This window comes from Orcinus orca, chromosome 3 (genome assembly GCF_937001465.1).
Source record: "Orcinus orca chromosome 3, mOrcOrc1.1, whole genome shotgun sequence".
NCBI classification, from domain to species: domain Eukaryota; kingdom Metazoa; phylum Chordata; class Mammalia; order Artiodactyla; family Delphinidae; genus Orcinus; species Orcinus orca.
The window spans coordinates 133781769-133805447 of NC_064561.1; the positions used below are offsets into that span (position 1 = coordinate 133781769).

Genomic DNA, 23679 nt, shown 5'->3' on the forward strand with positions numbered 1-23679 from the left:
ATGTAGCTCAGGAAAGAGAATCCAGTTCCAAGGCATGGGAGGAACAGATAGGGACGTTTGGTGGCTGCTAAAATCAGAGCTTCTCAAACTGGGGTTATCATCAGAATTACCCAGGAAACTTAAAAATAGAGGCTTCCAGGGGCTGGGAGTGGGGCAGACATCTGTGGTTTTCAGAGCTCTTGGGTAATTCTGACACCAGATGAGGTAGGGCCCACTGGTTTATGGCTTGGGCTACTGTGAATTAGGGGCAGTGCTCAGCTTAGGCAATGCAGCATTTCTGGGGGTTGGGTTGGTGGTCAGAAATAATGAGGTTCTGGAGATACATTTGGCCCAGTTTTCCAAAATTAGCTTTACTGTTGGGGCTGACCTTAAGACTTGGGACACAGAGCTAAAGGGATCTGGGAAGAGGACAGAAGTACCTACTTCCTGAGTGACTAGGAGGCAAAGGTTTGCAGGTCTCTAAGCCCAGGGGAAGGGCATTCGACTCAGGTCAAAGAAACACCAATCTTTTGAGGGAAACTATATGTCCAAATTACAGATGAGGAAACCAAAGCTCAGAGAGTTTAGGTGAATCATCTAAAGATTCCCAGCTAGTTGGTGGCAGAGACAGAGCTTGAACTTTTGGCTGTTTGATTCCCAAGTGTGAGTTTTGATGTCATATTTCCCATTTCAGAGGCCCTTTTAGTCCCAGAAAGGAGTTGAATACAAGTCGAAGAGTTGGGGTAGTGGTGGTGAGAGAAGTTTAGGGAATGAGTGATAGTCAATGCTAAAAGATGCAAAGAGCATTTATTTTAAAAACTCACATATTTGGGGTTGTTGTTTCAATTAGGTTCTTCATAGTCTGAGATTTTAGTATGTCCATGACATCTTAAAATCAACCTGAGTATTAGGTAGGGGTATAATAAACCAAATCAGTGGAACCAGAGGATGATCAGGTTCTAAATTTTATTTTTAAAAATAACTATTCATACGTTTCCAGAATCATTTAAGAGGAAGCTGGTATAATTTTGTTAATATAGCCCTCACATTTTAGCCGTGTCTCTAAAGTGCTCACCAACTTGGTTTGAGCAGGAGATTGGCAGTGAGTTGGAGACCATGCCATAACATGGGCTTGAGCGTCCAGTGAGGGAAAATTAAAGAAACTGACAAAGCACCCTTTGGAGGATGATGACAGAAATCCATGTATGAAAATAATCACACCTTGGGGATCTTGGAGGGTCTGCAAGCACTACCGATTACTCACCAGTTGTAAGATCTCCCAGCATTAATCCATTTTGGCAGTGGGAGGGATGTTACCAAATGACTACATTGCCTGCTCGCTTCTTCCAAACTCCTGGCTGGAAAAGAAAAATGAGTGAATATTCACTTTGGATGATGGAATTGTTTCCTGTATAGAGTCTACCTCATGGAGGTCCTTCAGGCCAGTAAGCCAGGATTTGAAATTTTATTTTTCTGTTGACCACATTCCAACAAATTCTGAAGCATCTAAATCCTATCTTGGAAGCAGTTTCCTTAAAGTTTAACCAGACTCATGTCAGGCCAGTGACCACCAAGGTTATTTTTTTTAGCCTTATATTTTAAACATTATGGAAATGTCAAACTTGGCCCCATCATATTGGATGAGAAGGGGGAAAAAAAACTTCTTGGTTCTTGAAGGTGCTGTAACATTTTTAGGTCAATGTTTACTTAACTTCCAGCACATAAGATTGTTGGAAAAAAGTGCACTTGCAGGAAAACAAAATAAAACAATTTGTTTTCCCCTGTTGGTGGGAGACATTTTACTTAGAAACAGTAAGGATAATGTGGGATAGAAGGCAAGGGGAACTGCATTCAGGTGCATGCAGGTGCTAGAAGAATTCTTTGGCCACCACAGATTTTGAAATGGTTCCTCTTCTTCAGGTGGTACTTGATGGGATTGTCATAAAAAAAAAAAAGCCCCATTATTAACTAATAAACCTCAGGAGGCACTGAGTGTCTTGGATATTTAAAGGAATGAAAGAGAGACAGAGAGAGGTAAGTGTACCATCCTAGCATATTACTAACCCTTGTCAGCAGAGAGGAGGTTTTCTTTGAAGAGAGGCACTAAACACATTTTCACATTATACCTACAGAGAGGGTTCACCCAGGAGCCAAAGGCAGGTTATGGACCACATCAGAATGTCATCCAGGAACACAATCTTCTCTCAGCTCGGCAGGTCATGAGGACCTCATTCTTTTTTTTTTTTTAATTTTATTTATTTATTTATTTATTTTTGGGTCTTCGTTTTCTGTGCGTGGGCTTTCTCTAGTTGCGGCGAGCGGGGGCCACTCTTCATCGCGGTGCACGGGTCTCTCACTGTCGCGGTCTCTCTTGTTGCTGGAGCACAGCTCCAGACGCACAGGCTCAGTTGTTGTGGCTCACGGGCCTAGTTGCTCCGCGGCATGTGGGATCTTCCCAGACCAGGGCTCGAACCCGTGTCCCCTGCATTGACAGGCAGATTCTCAACCACTGCGCCACCAGGGAAGCCCTGAGGACCTCATTCTTAAGCCTGGGACTATCATCAGCCTGTGGAGAGACACTTTGGCTACGCATACAGCTCACAGGCCTGGGAAGAGTGTCTTTGTTCTACATCTTACTGGGTGGCCATTGAATTGTAAGCCTGGTGAAGAAACATTTTCTTCAAAGTGTTGCAGACGGTTGGGGGCCAGAGGCAGAGGGCTGTGGTCCTGGACAGTGATGCTCAGAAGTCTGTTTAGTTATTGTAGAGTCTGAACTTCCAGATAGATCTATTTCCTGAACAAGCCATGGGCCTCTGCAGGTGAGATGGAACATCAGATGGCCCAAGTCATAGATTACTGTCTTGTCACTAAATCTACGAGCCTGTGCCCCAAGTTTACAGGAAAACAAGTATTTGCTGTGGGAACAGTGAGGTGGTACAGGCTACGTCATATGGAACAGGCAGCACTTCTAGCTTCCACCTGTTAAATGCCTTGGCTCCAAAGACCATTTTATCTCAGGAAGTATTGACCAGATTCCTCAGAGCTAGAGTCTAAGAACAGAGTCCACAGAAAAGAGGAGCAGGACAAGAATTGCTGGTAGGAAAGGGAGAGTCAGGATTATGAGGTGGGAGGAGAGAGTTCCAAGAAGGCAGTGTTATCGGACCCTGTCTAGTCAGGCCCCAACAAGGGTCCTCCTGCCCAGTGTTGTTTGAGCCCGTAGAAGGAGACCAAGTTCGGTTCAGAAGCAAAGGAAAGCTTTCTTCTTTCATCGGAGGATGGAGAGGTGGACGCTTGGGCTCTAGAGCAGAGGCTGTGGGCGGGGCTGCCTTATGGGGATCTCGTTAGCAGGGAGGGGTGGGGGTGGGGTTCTCACCACCTGCAGCAGCTGTGGCTCGGGCTCCAGACTGCAGTGCCTGGTGCAGCTTCTCCGGTCATGGCCCGCTGCCTCCATCTTGAATTGAGGTGGTGTGTGCAGTGCTTCTCCACACAGCTTACCAACCTGGGGTGTTAGCACAGCGGTTCTGTGCTGGGAACTCTAATCCGATGTGTTAGGTGCAAGTCCTCTGCATACAGCCCACTGCAGGCAAGGAAACTAGATGAAGCACAAAATAAGAGGTTAGACCTTATCACCTGGATTCCATCTTATATTTTCCAGGGACCCCAGTGGGCTTTAGATTTGAGTTTGGCTGGAAGAATATCATGGATTATCTTCAAGAAAGCAGTTTTATAGAGTTTCTTCTGTAGGACTCTAGAGCCTTTGGGCTGGGCTTGCGAATGGAGAGGGCTGACAGGAAAGGGGGTGAGAGAAAAGGCTGTTACGCATAGCCGTGCTGTTGAGTTTTACACAAGGGCACCATGTCTTGGGGGATGTAATTCACATCATGAGCAATATAGATTTGACATTTGTTATGGTGATTTTTCCTGCAGATGTGATAAAGTGTCTTGTTCAAAGAAACTCAGTATGTTATCACAGTTTTCTGACATACGGAAGTAAAGTGCCTTGAGGAATGGGTGCCTTTTTCTAATTCACACAGAGGCACCAAATGGGCTGTCAATGGCCCTGAGGAAAAAAGCATGGTACTGGAAGCCATTGTATACCATAAATGATATTAAAGCAGTAGAATCAATGAAATACTCTAAGGAGAATTTGTTTATTTCTTACCCTTATCAATACTGTGGTTGAGATGGAGGCATTGAAGGTTAGTATTTTTATGTGGAGGATAAAAGAGGATCATTGGAAATGAATCTTTCTCTTTGTTTTAACCTGTATCACAATGCAAGGACTTTTTATGTTCTGAAAAGGGTTTTCTTTTGCAATCCTAGCTTGTCCTAACTCCCTCCCACTAGGGCATGAGACCATTTCCCATGGTTGCTAGATGAGATTTGAAAGTGGCAGGAGAATGGAAAGTGGGAAAGAATCACTACTCAAGTCAAAACCACTTGGGTTGCCTGTGAAACCCTTGATTGTTTCAAAAGCATCATTCAAAGCACAATAAAAGTAAGTTTGACTTTTAATCGTTACACCTTAGGTAATGAAGGGCCTCTAATAAAATTCTCCCAATTTATTCTTTTTCCTATATCCTTGGGAAAAGATTTAGGTGAGTGAGTTGAGTTTAAGGCAAATGGAGCCATAGCACCAGTAAAAAAAAAAAGTCTACTAATCTTCCTTGCAGTAGAGTTAGTACTGCCAAAAAAGGGGTACCTAAGCGATTATATGTAGAGAACAAACACTCTAATCTTGATGTTATGATGGGGGACATTTCACTGATTAACTTTTTGAATAACTAGTTTGCTATCTACTAACTTTGAAGTATTTCTTACAAAAAGATGGCTGTGGGAAGGTTATATTCAAACACACCTGGATAAATCACCCATTGTTTCAGTGAACCCAACTGTTTTTTTCTATCTGATAAATAAGTGACTCACTTAGCCTTGGAGCAGTAGAAAGACTTACCAAGATCATTAATTACATTTTCCCATCATGTAAACATTTGTGTCCGGGAAGGGCTGTAGTGGGCAGTGCTGTGAATTGAGAACAGACAGGCTGTCCTGTTTGTCTTCTGGGCTTCTAGGTTGACTGCATAGGTGTGCTTGACTTTATGCAGTTTCTATGAAAAATTCTGCATATCAAAGAACACAGTGAATTTACGTAGGAGCTTATTACATAAAGGAAAGATTAAGGGATGTGTAAGAAAAAAAAAATTAAATCTGTTTTACCATTTGAGATTTGCATTTCCAACGGATGCTTTTCATTCTATAGCTTTCCACTTTAGGGCAGGATCTAAGTCTGATTTTCAGAAAACAGTCATCAGAATTAGTTGGGGGAGCTTGTTAAAAATCAAACAGAAAAACCAGCAGATTCTTGGGCTCCCACCCCAGATCAACAGACTTGTCATTTCTGAGGCCTGGGAAACTGATTTTAACAAGTTTCCTGACCCCTCCACCTCCCCCAGGGTGACATGGAACACGTTAATATATTTATGGTCTCACATTCTGTGTTGTTTCTCTGGTGGGGGGAAGGGGAAGGGGGGGCGGAGAGAGAGGGAAAGAGAAAGAGAGAGGGGGAGAGAGAGAAGGAGAGATTGATTGATCCTCAGTTTTGTTCCAAACCATGAACAAAGAGAGTAACCTCTCTTGAAGGTTCCTTCCCTCCTGAAATGAACAAGGAAGCAGTTGGAGAAACCCCGATTGTGTCTGTAAAGGGCACATAACTGGTTGTGTGGGCTGATAAGCCTGGGGCTGAAAATATTTGAAAATGCAAATTTGCAAAACGATGACTTGCATGGATATTTAGAATTTTTTTTAATAAGTGGGAGCACACTATCATAGTTCGAATCCTAGTAAATTAGAATTTGTGACTATTTATAAATAAATATAAACTCGATTCTTGTCTAATAAGATATTTGGAATTTTAAAAAAATCTGCAAAATATCCAAGCCAAGAGTTGAACATTCCAAGGTTTCATAAATTAAGGGTTTAAAAAAATATGTAAATTCTTGAATTCGGCCATTAATTGTGCCTGTTAACAGGCTTTTATAATGCTAACTAGGTAATATAGGTACTATATAATTTCTCTTAATCTCATCTCATCTAATTTATTCATACCCCTATACATCTTAATTTACATCATATGCTGTATAAAAGCAAATGTCATTACAATATTGTCTTTTTAGACTTTTCACTGAAGTTGTGTCTACCTGACAATCTGAATCTAGCATTCTCAATCCCTTCATGAAATTGGACATGAAGGGAAATCAACTTAGGTGGCTAAAATGAATAGGAAACCTTTCATGAGAGTTGTGTTTGTGGTCTCCAAGTTACCCCTGCCTGTGGGCCTGGCTCTGGACTCTGGATGGAGGTTGAGGGGAGGGGTCTCTTGGGGATTCCTTCTTGGTTTACTACTGTGGTGAGGCTGACAGCAGCTGCTTTCCCAGGCCTGGAGGCTTCCAACCTTGGGGTGATGTGCAGTTGCACTCTCTTGTCCAGCCCATCATGACTTCCTGTTCTTTTTCTGTAATGTTTTTCAGATCCGTTCCTTCCTGTTGCTTTCCCAAGCCTGATTCTGGTCCAGGCTCTAATTACCTCACACACACCTGCACTCTACTCACATCCTCTTTCCTGTCTACAACTTTTCCTCTCACCATATTTTTTTTTTCACATAGTTGTTAGAATCCTCTTCCTTAAGCATCTTTTCCATCACACTCCTCCTCCAGCAGCTTCCAACTGCATCAGATCCAAGCTCCAGGTCCCCTCTCATTGCCTGGACCATTATCTCCTTTATAGCTGGACTCCACTCCAGCCAAGCAAACGTCCTGACACGGTCTATACAATGCTACAACACACGGTTAATTCAGTCAACTCTGTCAGATCTTCAGTTAATCATCGGGATGTTTTGTCTACAAGACGCCAAACATCTGGATTGACTGAAGAAATCTACTGTGTTGATGGAGGTTTTTTTTTTTTAAACTCAGTTGACCAGATGTTTTGGCATTATGTAGACACATCACTGTCTCCTACATTTGTCTTAATGTCTTGTCCGTATAACTTTCTCTTCACCTGGAACAGGACCTGTCTCCTCGATGCCATGCTCTCCCTTCCTTCCAAATTATGGTCAGAATTCCCTCTGCCGCAGAGCAGTTCTAGATTAATCCCACTAAACCACAATCTTGGTTCCTTCTAGCACTCACTCAGTTTTTACATATATGATTCTTTTCAACTGAAATCACCGTGCTGTGTTTTTATTTTAGAGTGTTAGCCTCCTTCTCTACCTGCTGGATTATAAACTCTATAGTTATATTAGAGGTGTATTGTAAAACAATCTGGTTTGTGTAGCAAGAGGCATGGTAGTCTAGTGATCAACTGAAACTCTGGATTCAGTCTTGTTTTAAATTCTAGCTGCTTTGCTTCCTGTGTGACCTGGACAAATTACTTAACTTTGCTAAGCCTCAAGTCTCCTCCTCATTTGTAAAATGGAGATAATAATAGAGCCTACCTCATAGAGTTGTTTATGAGGATTAAAAGGATTAATACAGATAAAGTGCTTAGGAGAGTGTCTGGCATAAAGTGAGTATCTGTTAAGTGTTAGCTCCTATCATTATAAGCTTTGTAAAAGCTTGGTTTTCTTGTTTATTCCTTCTTTAGTCTGTGACAGCTAGGTAGGTAAGGCAGCTGATATCGTTCCCATGTGAGAGAGGAGAAAACTGATATTAAGAGGTTATATAGTTTTTCTGTTAAAGCAGTTGCATGTCTGAAGCCTTATAGCCTTGCGTTCTACACATTGCATGTTGGCCCTCAGTTCTTTGTAGTCTCAGGAATTAGAATATTGCTTTCTATAAAGAGCAGGTACTCAAGGAAGCCATATAGGTGTAAATGGGTTTTCCTACAGAGAGGTTTTCCCAAAATGGTCTTTGGATCTGTGCCCACCTGTGACAAAGTGGCTTATGTTAAAATGAGAAAAAGACAATGTAGTAAGGTTTTCCTAAAGCTAAATTTATTCAAATGTTAGAGCTGTTTCTGAAGTTATATCTTTCCTTCATTTTTAGTGTAAAAATGTCCTAACTTTATGAAATGATGGTAATATTAAGTGATAAAATATGGAATAACACTATATTGGATCCTGTTTTTTCACGGGGGGGATATACTGGTTTATTTATTCATTCAACAAATATTTATTAAATGTCTGCTCTTTGCTAGGCATGGTTCTAGGCACTGGATCAACAGTGAACAAAACTGACAAAAATCCTTGTCCTCGTGGAGGGCATTCTATGGTGGGAGGTGACTGATAAACAATAAGTAATTAACATCTGTAAGGCTCGGTTTCCTCATCTGTAAAATGGTAACAAGGGCCCATACCTACTTCATAGGGTTGTTTGTAAGTTAATAAGGCAGAGTGTTTAGGAGTTCATAGTGCCATTGAATATAATTAGAGAGGGAGATTGAGAGGGACTGAGAATGTGGGGTGGGGATGGGCTGCAACTTTAAAGTAGAGTGGTTACTGTAGGCCTTATGGAGAAAGGGCCATTTGAGCAGACTTGAAGGAGGTGCGGGAGTTGGTCATTTGAACATCTGGTGGACGAGTATTCCAGGTAGAGGAACTGGCCAGTGCAGAGCACCTGAGATGGACCACACCTAGCTCATCTGATGAAGTGCTGGACAGTTGGTGTGGCTAGTACAGTGAGTGATGGGGAGTGTAGTAAGGGAGGAGGTCAGAGATTGAGGGGAGGGTGTGGTGATTATCTAGAGCCTCATAGGCCGTTGTGAAGATGTGGGCTTTTACTGTGAACGAAATGGGGAGCCATTGAAGGGTTTTGAGCAGAGAAGTATAACAATGTGATTTATGTTTTAAGAGGTTTCACTTGGCTGCTATGTTGTTAATAAATTTAGGGAAATAAGTGTGAAAGCAGGGAGACTGGTTACGGTGCTTTTATAAATAGTAGTCCACATGAAAGTTTATGGTCCTTTTGACCAGGGTGGTAGCAGTGGGAAGTGGTAAATAATGGTGAAATTCTGGATATATTTCGAAGGTAGAGCCAACAGATTATCATAACAGACTGGATATAGGGTGTGAGATGAAGACTGGAATCCAAACTATTTGGCCTGAGTAACTAGAAAAGTGGCATTGCCAATAGGGAAGATGGGGAAAAGTGCAGGTGAAGCAGGTCTGGTAGAGGAAGGGCTAGGACGTGTAGGTGAGTTCAGTTTTGGACATGTCAGGTTTGATGGGACATGAAATCCACATGATGGTCACTAGGAAACTCCACTCTGAAATGGACCGAGGTCTCACAAAATAACATGTATAACTTTTCTAAATTAATTCAAAAATCACTTGTTGAATTCTTTAGTTGCTTGGGAGATAGTACCCATTCTTAGTCTATTCATTTACACCAATAATATAGTAAAAGTTTAGAACAGAGATAAAGTGGTCACATACCTCTTACCCTGAATAAAATATTTTCTAAAAAATTGCAAATTAAAGAACAGTTTACTCACATCATACAAAAAAGAGGTAATTCAGAAATTTTAAGTTTATTCATAACCGTTGAGAACTAGCCATAGAATATATACTACTTTAGTCATTTATTTTTTTTACATGATGCCCTTCATTTCAAATATATTATTAAAACACTTGAATAATAAAGCTCCAACTAGATTAGTCAGAAAATAAATGGGAAAGTCACTTAAGAGTTTTCTGCTCTCAAAATTATCCTGATTATTAAAAAGTTCTGGAACTGCAGCAATGATTATCATTTCTGGCATCATGGAATGAGAAAATAACAATTTTCTAAAAGACAACACCTTCTTTTTGACTGGTGCTCTGAAGAAAGCCTCCCGAATATGTTTTTGCTGATCAAATAACATGAATTAATATCATGATCTGAACTTAAAGGAATAATCCCGAGCAGATGTGGAAGAGAGAGACCAGATTCCTGTCTGCATTTCACTTAGAAGCCAGTCTTCCCTCCAGGTAGGATTCTCCATCCCTAACCCAAAATATCTTCCAAAAAAATATAAATGATGGATTTGTACATTATCACTTACAGAGAATAATTCAAAGAACTATAATTACATTTCCTTCCTTTCTCCCCCCTCTTTTTTTTTTCTGTGAGATTTGGACTAAACTGAGGCGAAAAGATGAGCAGAGGGAAAAATAAATGTGAGCCAAGTGACTTTGGAAAACTCCCTCAACAGAGAATCTAAAGGTACAAACTAGTCATAAAAAGCATAGGGTGCAGATGTTGCTACAATTTAGAACTTCACCAAATTGTCTGAAGTAATCACATAAAAGAGAAATACTCTTGAAGGTTGTCATCTTGGAAAAAGGTTAAAAACCTTTGTGAATTCTTTAGTGCCAGTGCAAGAGTTACTACATAAGCTTTTAGCTAGCAATGAAACAGAATGGGAAAAATAACCAGTTGTATCCTGGAGCTACCTTTGGTGGCTTGAAATCAGCCATGGTGAGAGTATTTACACCACAGAAGTCAGCAAATGATGCAAATCAGGGCTTTTCTTGCTTTCTGTTTTTTTAGGGAGCCAATTTAGCTGTGTACCACTGAAAACTCTGCACAGGGATTAGCACAACCCTTAGCATCTGTGACAAAGATGTTCAAGTATAGCTTTGTCAAGGAAGATTTGGGGGAATAAATGAGTATTCTCTGTACAAGCAGGGGACTTCTAATACCCATCTTAGTAAGATTTGGTGTTTTATTTCTCTAGGAATTCAGATTTCATCGAATCCTTATTAGAAAGGATTTCTCTAAAATATGGCTCCTGTTTCACCTCTCTTCATTAAAAGCTAAAAGAAAGGAGATAAAATATATGTGAGACGGGAAAACCTCCTGGTCTCTAGTAAGCAGAAGTGGTACCCCATGATAAACTGTATAGAGTCACTGGAAAGGAGTCAAAGCCATAGAGAAACCAGACCTGCTTTTTTTTTTTTTTTTTTTTTTTTTTTTTTTGTGAATGACGGTGTTAAAGAATGTAACCCCTCTTAACTTCTCTACACCCCGTACATACAAATTGCTTATACTGATACAACCCTCAATGGTAACTCACTTCACACATCCATTTTCTTTCTTGTTATCGCCAAGATTAAACAGCATGTTGGGGCAATATTCTGCATTTATCTAACCTTTTCCATTCAGGCCACAGTGATACAACAGCACAGGTTTATGTACCTCACACGTCAGATCCTATCAAGAGACTTGGTAGTGACAGTTTGATAAGGACACCATAGCTTATTGAACTTGTTCTAAAAACAACAGCAGCAAACCACTCATCTCCTCACACTTTTTAATGACCTTTTTCTATGGTGTCCCCATTTTTAGATGCAGCAGATGCATTACTGACTGCGTGGCCACAGAGCATACAGAGAGCTGAGGGCATGTGATAATGTGTGTTTTGATATTATACCATTAAAAATTCTAGAGCGATCTGCATTTCTTCAATTACCTATTGAGAAAGGAGAGGTCTAGAGTTCATTTTAACTTTCACCTCGCTGACAGCTTCAACCAAAGTGAAAAAAATGGCTTGTCAGAAAATGAGAAAAAACAATTGCCAGGAGTTGCTTTTCTTTTTGTTCTCCACAATGCCCAGCATCACCATAGATAACAAAGGAGATGGCTACCGGACTTCACTGTTTCAGGATAACATCCCTAGGGCAAGTACATAGAGAAAAATAAATCCAAATAAATATAAAATTAGAATGAACTATACAGGCTAATTGTCTTACGTTTTCTCTTTTTTTGGTCTTTGAACTCATTTTATTTCATTTTTGCAATTCACATGGCCCAAAAACGTTCCTGTGACATTTCCAAAGATTTTACTATAAGCACATTTAATACTATATATGACAGATAATTTAACCATGTTCTTAAGCTTTTAAAAAATTGTTATTGCTATTATTCAGTTAAGTTCAAAATGAGTTTTATTATCATGGTGAAATTCTGGTAAGATTCTAATCTCTGTAGAATTTCAGATCTTTCTGCTCCTTGCAATTTAAAGCAGGATGAGGCGCGTTCAGTCAACCTGTTTTAATTTTGTCATTCAGTTATCTTTTAAACCGATGAATACTAGTCTTCTGGCTGTGCCCTAGAGGCCTGTGGTCCCCTCTGTTTTAGGGATAAAACCACACTGTTTTAGGTGGACACAGTCTTGGAGGAATGGTAGAGAAACCTACGGGGTACTTCAATACAAATAGATCCAGTGGTAATACTTTTCATAATAAACAACAGAGACTTTGTGAGTTTAGAAAACAACATTTTGCTTTGTGAACATCTGTAATACAATTGATATTACAGCGGTGAGGGAAAGATAGGGCACATTTCCAAACACTGGCTTATTTGTGGTGGCTTAGCATCTGTTCCCCAGAACACCTTTATCATATCCCTCTTTTTCTCTTTGGAACTTTCTCCTACTTCTGAAGCCAAAAAGAAAGGGGGTGTCCTTCTGTCTTCTCACCTCAGGTTCTAGATCATAAAGAACAAATTATGAAATATTTCAGGCATACCAAAATGTAAAGAGAATAATGAGGCTTGACTACCCAACATCTATCTTAAGAAATAAAACATTACAAACACAAATGAAGCCCCCTGTGTATTCCTTCTGCCTCCTCAGAGGTAACCACTAGTTTTTATGTTTTTATACTTTTGCTACATGTATACATCTGTAAACAATATATAATGGTGAGTTGTGTGTTTTAAATTTTTATATACGAGGTTGCCTATTCCTCACATTATTTTTAAGATAAACTAGTACACACAACTCTGGTTTATTAATCTTCACCGCTTACAAAGTATTCCATAGCATGGATGTATAATAACTTATTTATCCACTCTTTGGTTGATGCTTCAACGTATATTTAGTACAGGTCCCCTTGAGCAATGTGTGAGAATTTCTTTAGGCAACAGACCTAGGATTAGAAATTTTGGATCACTGGATATGAACATTTTTAACTTCACTAGATATTGTCAGTCTCCAAAGATTGGATCACCAGCAGTGAAGCCAGCGGTCTGTTTAACAAGCCTTCTGTGATCAAAGTTTCAGATCCATTAGTCTGGATGGGGATAATGGTGGTGGGTAGTATGGCAGGAATTTGAATTTCTAACATGGCTGTAAGTGATGCTGCTGCTGCTCTAGTGTAGCGTCCGGGGCTACGTTGTGAGAGCAAGCGCTCTAAAGAAAGCCTATTGGATTCCACTTCAAAAGAGAGAGCTGATGAGACACTACCTGAAAAGACGTGGCTGGTGAGGTTTACTAGGTAACTGGAAGTTAACCTGTGGTATAACCTTGGCATTCAGATTCTAGAAAACACTGACTAAATAGTACAGATAATATATAGTAAATAACCAGCATGACTGATTGTCATAAAAGGCTAAATTCTTAATAAGTTCTATTGCCAGGATGGGACCTCTGCATGTGCTCCTGCCGTTGCTGTGCTGAGAAGGGCAGAGGAGTGAGCCGGTAGCCTGGGGTCAAGCCAGGGTGTGCAGTAAGCTTGGCTGACATTACTCAGTGTGTTATTGTCTTGACTGCATTGGCCTAGACGCAGGCGTGAACATTCACTTAGGGGTTTCTTAAGATTTAAGGCTATTGAGTCTTACTGATTTGGCTATTTTTAGATATTTATATGCAAAACAAAACCATCAATCTTTTTATTACATAATTTAAAAATCATATTTCAAAGTTAGTGCTGTGGTAACAGAATGCCAAAGAGGTTTCCCTTAAATATTCTTTCTGTAAAGGTGTCTTATAAAAAATCTTGAAAACGAAGCCGTCACATATTTTAGGGTAAAAAGATACAAACAGATTTGTACATTCTGCAAATGGTTAACATGTAAACTAGAAGGAAAGTGATTTTATTTCAGATTTAGCAATATAAAAGCTCAATTGGGGAATAAAAACACGTACCAGTAACCAAAAGCATTTGCTTACATCATTCCACAATTTACATAACAAGATAATTGTTTTTCAAAACCAGACGACAAGTTCAAAAATGCTTCTTTTCACACCCTTAAGTGATGCTGTTGGGAACGATGGCTGTTTTAAGGCCATTTATTGCAGGCACATTTCCAGCTAGTTCTGGTGTATCATCACTCTCATTTTATCTTCTTTCTTTTTTCTCTCTCATCAGCTTTTTGCTTTCTTCCCTTCTTCTTTTGTTCACTGGATTCCGAGGATCATAGATTTCAAATGTGTCTGAATCTTGCATGCTTGCGTCTTTCACTTTTCTGCTTTTATCCTCAAACTGAAGTACATGCGACATCCTAAAGTGGGAGAGAGATGGTTCACTGATGTTTGCATGAGAACTGAAAGTAGGAATTCTACACTACACTTGTCTTGGCATGATGAACCAAAAGGGTACAAAACACCAAGATGGGTTTATTGTTTACTGGTGCTTCTACCACATGGATGCCAACTTCTCAGAAAACACTTAAATTTGAAAAACATGTCTGGAGTTTGTTTTGTTGGTTTGTATTTCTAGTAGTGAGTCTCTTTGCTTCAGACTTCACTCGAGGTTCCTTTCCTTATGGGAGGTTAAAAGAGTTCTACCCAGAAGTCTTCCTTCAACTAAACTCAGAGAACATTCTTCCAGCTTCCTTTAAAGAGCACACTCAGCCAGGTTGCAGAGCAAAACTCCCGACATTAAACCAGCCCTATCTGGTTTTGTTTTGTTTTCAGTAGTTAAATGGGTCAAGTAGGGAATGTGTTCAGAAAATTCCTGTTCAAATGGTGTTATGAATCCCTTTTCTGGGGAATTGCTGAGTTTAAAAAATTTTTTGTACAAAAAGAAACTGAGCTTTTGGCACGGCTCCATGGACTAACCTCCTCCTCCTACTGTTGATTACAGCAAATCTAACCACCCTGCTTTCCTACTTTATCAAATGCTTACTGGTCTTAAGGTCTCAACATGTGCTTGAATCCTAAGTGGTTGTAAGCTGGCTATGCTTAGCAGCAGAGAAATATGTAAGTGATTAGCTCTGCCTCCCATTAGGAGGTGCTGGGAATAAATAGGGAGGTCCCAAAACCAGATTCTAGGGCAGGTGAATGAATTTGGAAAGAGGAAAGATCAGTTTTTATATATAAACAAAACTACTAAGGCTTTCCCCACTAAATATTTAAGCAGTTTTAAAAATAGGCGCACTCAACACTTTATCACAGCAGATAGGGATAAACCGCCTGAAGGGTTAACACTCCCCACATGTCAGTTGTAACTTGCAGATGAAACCCACATATTACAGTGATTTCTGTTTCCCTATATGAGCAGGGATTGGGCAATAGATACTAGCAGAGATTCCCCTACCCTTTCTTCCTGCAGTACCACAAATGCGGAGGGAAGTTTACTTTTGTTAAAAATTCCCATGGATATACTTAGATTTTGAAGAATCCTAAAACTATTTTGTGAGGGAAATGAAATGTTACAATATTAATGATACTACAATTGCAAAGAGTTCGGTAGGGTTGACTGTTCACCAGGTTGACAAGTTTTATCTTACCACCTCTTCCTTCCCAGAAAAGCTCATTAGAATGCAATGAGTATGAGTGACATTATTATGTGGATGAACTAGAGTCTACTCTTATTTACTGAGGTAAAGCACATTTGCATTTCTATACTTTATTATTAATAATATATTATTTGCATCAGATTTCATAACATGCAATATCACACATGAGAACTGCTGACTTTTTATATTTCCATGGACTTAACCTTGGAAACAACCTCATTTAGAAAGTGCAGCATAGGATTATTGCTTATTTAGATGGAGTACTCAGAGTCTGATTTTCTTGTGCTTTCAATTTTCTACACTGTTTGAGTATTAGCGTCTGAGAATAAAACAAGCCCCAACTCCTAGCAAAAGGATAATTATTCTCCAGCCATGGTAGCAAGTGACCACTATAACCAGACTGAATCAATCAAACAGGATTTAATAATTAATGGTGACTTGCCTAGGCCAAAATGATCAGTGGTAACTCACTTCAGTAAATACACCTCTGAAAGCCAAATAATCAGTGACAGCCTCATGCTTTTGAAAGTTGGCCAATCAGTGGCAGACCCAGGCCAGTGACATGCTTCTGAAAGCCAGCCAATCACCAGCAGTCTCTCCTGAATAATGGTGCTTCTGAGGCTGATATTAACCCCTAAACAATCCCTGACCCCAAAACTCTACGTAAGGTTTGCAACCTGCTTTGCTCAGAGAGACTGTGTCTAAAAGCAAGCTCTTTCTTATTAAAGTAATAAATTGAACTTTTTTTTTTTTTCAGGTATGGAGAGGTGGTCTTTTTCTTTGATACTCCTTACAATCTATGCAGCATTCCCTAGAGTGAGCTCTTCAGAAATTGTAAGTGTATTACCACTGATGAGGACTAAGTTTAGAAGTGTGGCGGGACTGTCCTGTTAAAGGTCCTTATCACACGTCATGGGGAGCCCAGACTCCTACACTGTATTTCGGTAAGTGTGCAGCGGCTTTCCAAATGATTTGTGCTGATGCCTAACCCCAAACCAGAAAATAGCTGGAATCTTATTCCCTTCAAAACAATTTTATTCAATACTCCTATGCTGATATAAAAATACAAAACCCACTATATTAGTTAACTTATTAATACTTTTCCATATACACATTCTTCTATTTTAAAAATTATCCCTTTCTCTGCCCCAAAAGACAGATGGGTCTTTTGTTATAATCATTTCTAGTAGGGACTGTCCATGTTTCAAAAATGACTTTACCAGAATTTGTCAAATAAAACCATAAAAAGGCAACTTCCTCCTTTCTACGCCATGAGAGGATCTTACAACTACTAGATCTAGTTGGCTTTGGTATAAGAAATGAAATCTAGACATGGGAACAACAGCACAAAGTCCACAAAAAGAAACAGATTTTCCTACAAATCTGAAAGAACAGAAAGCTGTAAAGTAGCTGTCTTTTTCAACTGTTTGTTTCATACACCACTGCACTAAACAAGTCCAACATTTTGATTAATAACAAACCTAAACCCAGAGGAAAGAAGGGGCTATCAGCTTACAAATTACTTCAGCTTTAATATCATAATGCTTAGCATGGCTGGTTACTCAGCATAATATTTAATCTTTAATTGAAACAAAAACATAATCAAAATGCTTCACCCATTTATCTTTCAACATGCTTCGGTCACTTCATTTTAAAAAGCAAAACAAAACAGTTGTTATGATTTTCAGCATAATAAACTCCTGACCTGTGTGACTCCATAAATCACAGACTGCATGAATTGAAAGCATGCCCACATTTTACAGCCTCCTGTGAGAATACACATGCAGACTTATTATACAGACTTAATTCAAGTACATAAGGTCTGGTAGTTTACAATCTTGTATGTACCAATAACTCAATACTATCCACTCTGTGACTGGTCATAGAATTGGCCCAACAAGAGCAGTGAAGCTTTTGGAATCACACACTGATCATTTACATATGAACATTTTAGAACTTGTTCATTTGAAGGCAAAGACAAAAGTTTAGTTCTGATTAATAACAATTTTTCATAAGATCAGATTCTCAAGTAAGGACATTGACTTTAGTGGTTATAGAAATATGGAGGCTTACCATTTTCATAGAGGCTGTGTATGACCAGGGCACTCAAGATGGCGGTTCTCTTGCTCTCTATACATCCCCTGCTCAACCAGTCCCTACTTCACCTACTCACATGACTGATCTTCCCTCTTAATCACAGAGCCTTAACGCTAACTGCCTACGTGTTTGCCCCGTCCCAGGTGGTTATCGTTCTAATGCTTAGATCAGAACCACTCCACCAAGCTAGGTTATCAAAGGGAAACATCTGCCCCACTGACGATTGTTAACCTGAGGGGCTGAGAGGGACATGCTCCTCTGCTGGTTTCCCTGGTAACTGATGAGCCAACCTGACATCAATTCCCCCTATAAATGGTAACCTCCTTCTCCCCTGCAGTAGCTAAGATTGCTGCTGCATCCTGCCTGCCGTCTGCCTTATAGGTGGGGTGTCGCTCCAGGACATTTTGCTTCTGACTTGTAAGATTCCCTATCCAGTACACCTTGGATGTCTCTTTCGCTGTTTCCAGGCTCTTTCTTTGGTCTCACGGTTGGGCAACTACAAGGCTTGCAGACCTGAGGGGTACAGCCCCAAAACAAGTAAGTGTATTCTTTTTCTTTTCTTGTATGAGACTGTGTGGAATTATAAACAAAAGTAAACAAGAGAGTCTTCGAAAAGGACCTGGACCTTGACTAATTTGACATCCATTTTTAAAAACTCTCATTCAATTGTAAGGTAGATTAAGATATGACAGCAGTTAATATTAATTGGGAAAGCAACAGAGGTATAATTCTCAGACATACAGTAAGTGAAATATAGAATTCCAATATTAATAAGTCATTTCAGACTGAAATGCATTTAAATTATTTATGCTTGTGTAATATAAACAGCTATCTTTTTCATCAGAAATTCTATAAGACACTCCCCTTTCCAAGTCTCCCTAATATAGAAACTTACCACTCTACCCTTAGATTGCTGTAGGTGTCTTAACTATTTTGTGTCTGTACTATTTCTCCTTCCTCTAACCTCCGAAGGTTCTAAAATAATCTTTCTTATATATCTCCTTTTAGCATCCCTTTGACCAGAAACTATTGGCTATTGTAATCCACTGAAATAGCTGAGCCCGACCCTTAAAACCCTCAAATGACTGGATCTTCCTATCTCACCAACTTAATTTTGTTTCTTTCATCAACCCTCACCATTTTGTAATTGCCTGTTCACTTAGTTGTGAACATCAGTTATTTGAGACAGTTTGAGTCTTGTTCACAGTTGAGTTCTCCGTCCTCAGAATGGTGATTGGTGCTGGGAATCAAAGCCTTTAAACCCTCCGTATTGGCCAGGACCTCTGGCTAGAACTAGCTGGTTTGCTAACCTAACAGTTAACTTTCTTTTGTGGGCAGGGACTGTCTTTTATTTCTATGATAAACTTTTATTTATTTATTTATTTATTTTGCGGTATGCGGGCCTCTCACTGTTGTGGCCTCTCCCGTTGCGGAGCACAGGCTCCGGAAGCGCAGGCTCCGGACGCGCAGGCTCAGCGGCCATGGCTCACGGGCCTAGCCGCTCCGCGGCATGTGGGATCTTCCCAGACCGGGGCACGAACCCGTGTCCCCTGCATCGGCAGGCGGACGCTCAACCACTGCGCCACCAGGGAAGCCCCCTATGATAAACTTAAAATGTCTAACAGGTTCTGCAGAAAGTCTGGAGCTCTTCACAGGTCTACCTTTTCACGACCTCTCATAGCTCAGCACACACTGATTGCTGCTTTTCCACTGCTCTCAGATCAGTGATGGCTAGTTTTTATTCCCTGTAGACTGTGGTGGGAGCATGCCTTATGTTCTTTCCCATTTCCTATGGTACCTAATGTAGAACTAGATAGGATTTCTTTTAAGGCAATATTTCTCAAAGTCTAATCCCAGAGCCCAGCAACAAACGCAGGCTGCACATTACAATCACTTGGGTAGTTTTTAAAACTATCAACACCGGGCCTCCACCTCTAGAGGTACTGATTTAATTGTCTCAGGATGGGGCTCTAGCATCAGTAATCTAAAGTTTTTTTTCCTGGTGATCTAAAAATACAGCCAAAGTTAGGACCACAGCATTAAAGTTTAAGAGTCTTTAGGCTTTCAGCTTGAGTTCATTAGCTATTTGTTCTGGCCCCTTCAGAGATGAAGGACAGCTGGTTCCTAATGACAAACTACTCACATACTTCAAGAAGCTTAAGTGGCTTCTGAGCCTATTTTAACTGAGTAATCTCAAGTGTATTATCCATTTCTTAAATATAGTCTGAGTAAAAGGCAAGGAGCTACACTGAATTATTCATTCAACAAATATTGGAGCCTTTTTATGTGTGAGACCCAGTGTCAGACAACAGGGAAATAAAACCAAATAGGACCCAGGCCCTGCTCTCCTAAAGTGAACAATCTGTTAGGGGAGATGAACACACAGGCACCAGAACAAATGTACATTTTGAAACTGCCTGCAAAATGTGAGGGCACAATAAGAAGAGCATCCTCTGACACAGCAGTCTATGAAGAGCCTTCACATGTCTGGTACTGTCTTCACAATAACTATGTGGGGTAGGTGGGAAGTATGTTATTCACCTCCATTTCACAGGCAACCTGAGAGATTCATGATCAAGAAACTTGTAGCTAGTAAGTAGTTGACCAGGTACTTGACTGCATGTCTTCAGAGGTAACAAACTTTCATCTTGTGAAGATGTATTTAACTTCAGGAATAAATCAAAAGTTAATTCAGTGCTAAGTCTAGTGAATAGGATAAAAAAAATCAGATCGGGCAGTGCTTATTTTGGAATACAGCATTTTGAAAAGGCAACTATAAAGAGACAAGAATGATAATCTGTGTGGCTCCCAGGCTGGCCTATAATGCAATTAGAAGTTCCAAAAATGTCTTGAGCCATGTGGGAGGCTCTTTGGGAAAAGACACCTCTCTACTAGGTGAACACTTGCTTTAAAAAAAAGGCAATTTGGGGCTTCCCTGGTGGCACAGTGGTTGAGAGTCCGCCTGCTGATGCAGGGGACACAGGTTCGTGCCCCGATCCGGGAAGATCCCACATGCCGCGAAGTGGCTGGGCCCGTAAGCCAGGGCCGCTGAGCCTGCGCATCCGGAGCCTGTGCTCTGCAACGGGAGAGGCCACAACAGTGAGAGGCCCGCGTACTGCAAAAAGAAACAAACAAAACAAAAAGGCAATGAATTTTCACTGTAAATTTTTATCCCGTTATTGCCTTTAATCATTGCTCTCTGGAATTAGTCCCAATTTCTCCCTATACATCCTAAAATGAGGATGCTAGGTAGGGACACACCGTTCAGCTGGAGGTCCAAGAGGAGCAGAGCCAAAGAGCCTGACACTCTAAGGGTGGATGTCTGGCAGTCTCTTCGCAGGCATCAAATTACTAAGGACTGCCTTTATGATTGATGATGATATCCAGGTATTTTCTGTTACATACATATTTTTCAGAAATTCAGATTTAGCCATGAAAACTGTCCTGTTTTGAATCCTTCAGTGGTTCCCTATTGTCTAAACAATGAAACCCAAATTTCTTACATAGCCTCTATGACTTGGCTTTTGTTCCTCTCTCTAAGCTCCTATGTCATCTTCACGTCGTATGCTCTAGACATCCTGAATTACTTGCAGTTTCCTGTATAGAACGTGCTCTCTCTTGCCTCCTTGCTGCCTCTGTATGGTGATATACTTCTCTCCCTGCTTCAGTTGAGGTGTCATCCCCTCCGGAAACCAGTCCCTGAATCCTCTCCTGGCCTGTCCTGCTCTTTTTCCAGGAGGGTTAAGGTCCTCTTCTGTACATGTCTTAGTTTAGCCTCCCTCACTAGACTGCAGATGGCTCTGTTTTATTGGCCTTTGTAACACCAGTCACCAAGCCTTGATAAGAAGAATGCCCTCAATAAATGCTGAATGAACACGTTTCTGGGTAGCCAGTAACCTCTACAAACCTGGTTTTGTTCACCTTTCTCCTTGAGTATCAATAGATAATTCCAAATTATTTAGCAATTTCAGTTGACCCTTGAACAACATGGATTTGAAATGGGCAGGTCCACTTACACGCGGAGTTTTTCAGCAGTAAACACTATAACACTATATGATCTGTGGTTGGTTGATTGTGCAGATGTGGAACTGTTTCTATGGAGGAACCAGGTACATGGAGGGCCAACTATAAATTATAAGCGGATTTTCAACTGCACGAAGTGTGGGTGCCTTAAACCTCCACGTTGTTCAGGTGTCAACTGGATGTTTATAAGCCTTTCAGATAATTAACTCTTCTTTCAGACTCTACAATACTAGAGAAAAGGCTAATAGTCTAAGACCTAAAATAACATATTTCCACCACCATTAAGTTTACGCTATAAAACTCCAACAGATCTTTCTCAAATGAGCCAGTTAAACTGCCTAATGATTGGTATTTGTCTTCTGTACTCAGCCTTAGAGGTATAAGGTAGGGAAAAAAAATACATAAATTGTCCTCAGACAGCCTTCCTCTACTTGGGTTGAAAGGCCCTGCCTTTCTTTGTGAAACTTTGTCACCTGCATAATTTGTCTTTAGTATAGTGTGTTGACAGCTTCTCATTTCTCTGTTCGGTTAGAATTCTTAAGAAACCCAACTAAATAATCCCTGATTATTACTTAAGTTATCGTTCTTAAGGGACTTTGGATAGAAACTTAAATGATCTAGTTTATAAGTTTTCTTTTTTTTTTTTCCTTTTGGTGGGAGAGGGCTTGAAAGGAGACTTGTATTTGAAAAGCAAAAACAGGCTTTTTTTAAAAGAAATTTCAGTGAGACAAAATAATTTTTAAGTTTAACCCACATCTGATCCTTTGAAAAAACCACACCCTGCTCTGTATCAGAGATGGGCCACAGCATACTTCTGTCCATGTCACTTCTCTGGAATGCCCTACGACCTCCTTCACACTGGTTTATGTCCCCTGAGCTTCCAAGGCCCAATTTAACTGCCATTTCCAACTAAAAATCTGACTGCCTTGGGCCTCAGGACCTACTTCTGCCTTTGAATTTCTCTAACACCTTTTATGGAAGCTTTTGCGGATTGAAGTCAGAAGACCTGGGTTTGAGTTAAAATGCAGTCATTCGGTGTTTCTGTAGGAAAGTCACATTGCTCTTCAGGTCTCTGTTTCCTTATCTGTGAAGAGGGTATGGTAATAAGCACCATATTTACATAGTTAGAACGAGGTTCAAACATCATGCCTCCAATTGTGGTCCAAACACTTACCATTTTAACTTATTTTGTATTTTGTGTGTATGGGTGTTAATATAAAGTGATCTTGTATATATTTATCATTTTTATACTATTCTATTAAACTTCATACCCTTTTTCAAAGTGTTTTCACGTACATTATCATACAAAACTTATTTGATCTCACTTAACTGTAGGTTTATATGTGTATTTATAATATGTCCTGTCTACACTACGCCATAAGCCATTGAAAGGGCAGAAGCTATTTATAGATTGAAAGAATTACAGAAATCTTATTTTTACAACTTTCATAGCATGATTAACATACATTCACTGTCTTTGTATGTTTTTTCTTTGTGCAAAGTAAAGCAATCCTTAGAGGCAAAAAGAAAAAACAAGATTACCTGTAACTCCATAGCTTATCAATAACTACTGTAAACATACAGGCACATCACTTCCTACACTTTGTTCTATGCATGTCTAAATATGTATATACACTTATAGTAAGTCCCCTACATATGAACCTTCAAGTTGCAAACTTTCAAAGATGCGAATGTGCATTCGCCTGTCCAATCATGTAAGTTAGTTCACGTGTGTGGCGTACAATATCACGTGTGTGCATCCTCTACAAGTGGTTGTGCTCTTGTGTACTTTACTGTACAGTACCGTACAGAGTATAGTAGTACGGTATCTTTATTTCAAGCCCAGGATGTCTGGAAGCAAGCGTAAAGGCAGCTGTGATGTAGCTTGTACTGCTAAGAAGCACCAAGCAATAACGATGGAAACAAAAGTGAAAATAATTGAGAAAGTGGAGAGAGGCAAAAAGATGGAAGACGTCGCTCGTTCTTATAATGAGGAGCTTACTAAAGAAGACCTGATGGAATTGGAGGCCCAGAGAGAGGACTAAGAGAGATAAGAGGAAGAAGAAGTAACTGAAGAACC

The 23679-nt window shown here is 40.1% G+C and overlaps 1 protein-coding gene and 1 long non-coding RNA gene across 5 annotated transcripts in view; one reads left to right on the forward strand and one right to left on the reverse strand.

Moving 5' to 3' along the window:
- Positions 1–847: 847 nt before the first annotated feature.
- CWC27 (CWC27 spliceosome associated cyclophilin) overlaps positions 848–23679 on the reverse strand; it is a 238151-nt gene continuing 215319 nt past the window's right edge. The window contains exons 14-15 of one of the 4 annotated variants that reach the window (XR_004483733.2): positions 3353–3571; positions 848–1337 (exon numbers count right to left, since the gene is read on the reverse strand). Coding sequence is in view for 3 of the 4 variants with exons in the window: in XM_004270745.4 (XP_004270793.1) it covers positions 14078–14240 (163 nt within the window). In the remaining variant the exon portion in view is untranslated. Of the gene's footprint in view, positions 3572–9485; positions 12444–13803; positions 14241–23679 lie in introns of those variants that run through there. The other 3 variants (XM_033429886.2, XM_033429887.2, XM_004270745.4) reach the window with 3 other exon arrangements.
- Positions 17903–23679, forward strand: part of LOC117201672 (uncharacterized) — a 68881-nt gene continuing 63104 nt past the window's right edge. Inside the window, exon 1 of the long non-coding RNA XR_004483734.2 lies at positions 17903–18113. This is a non-coding gene — a long non-coding RNA (uncharacterized LOC117201672). The remainder of the gene's footprint in view (positions 18114–23679) is intronic.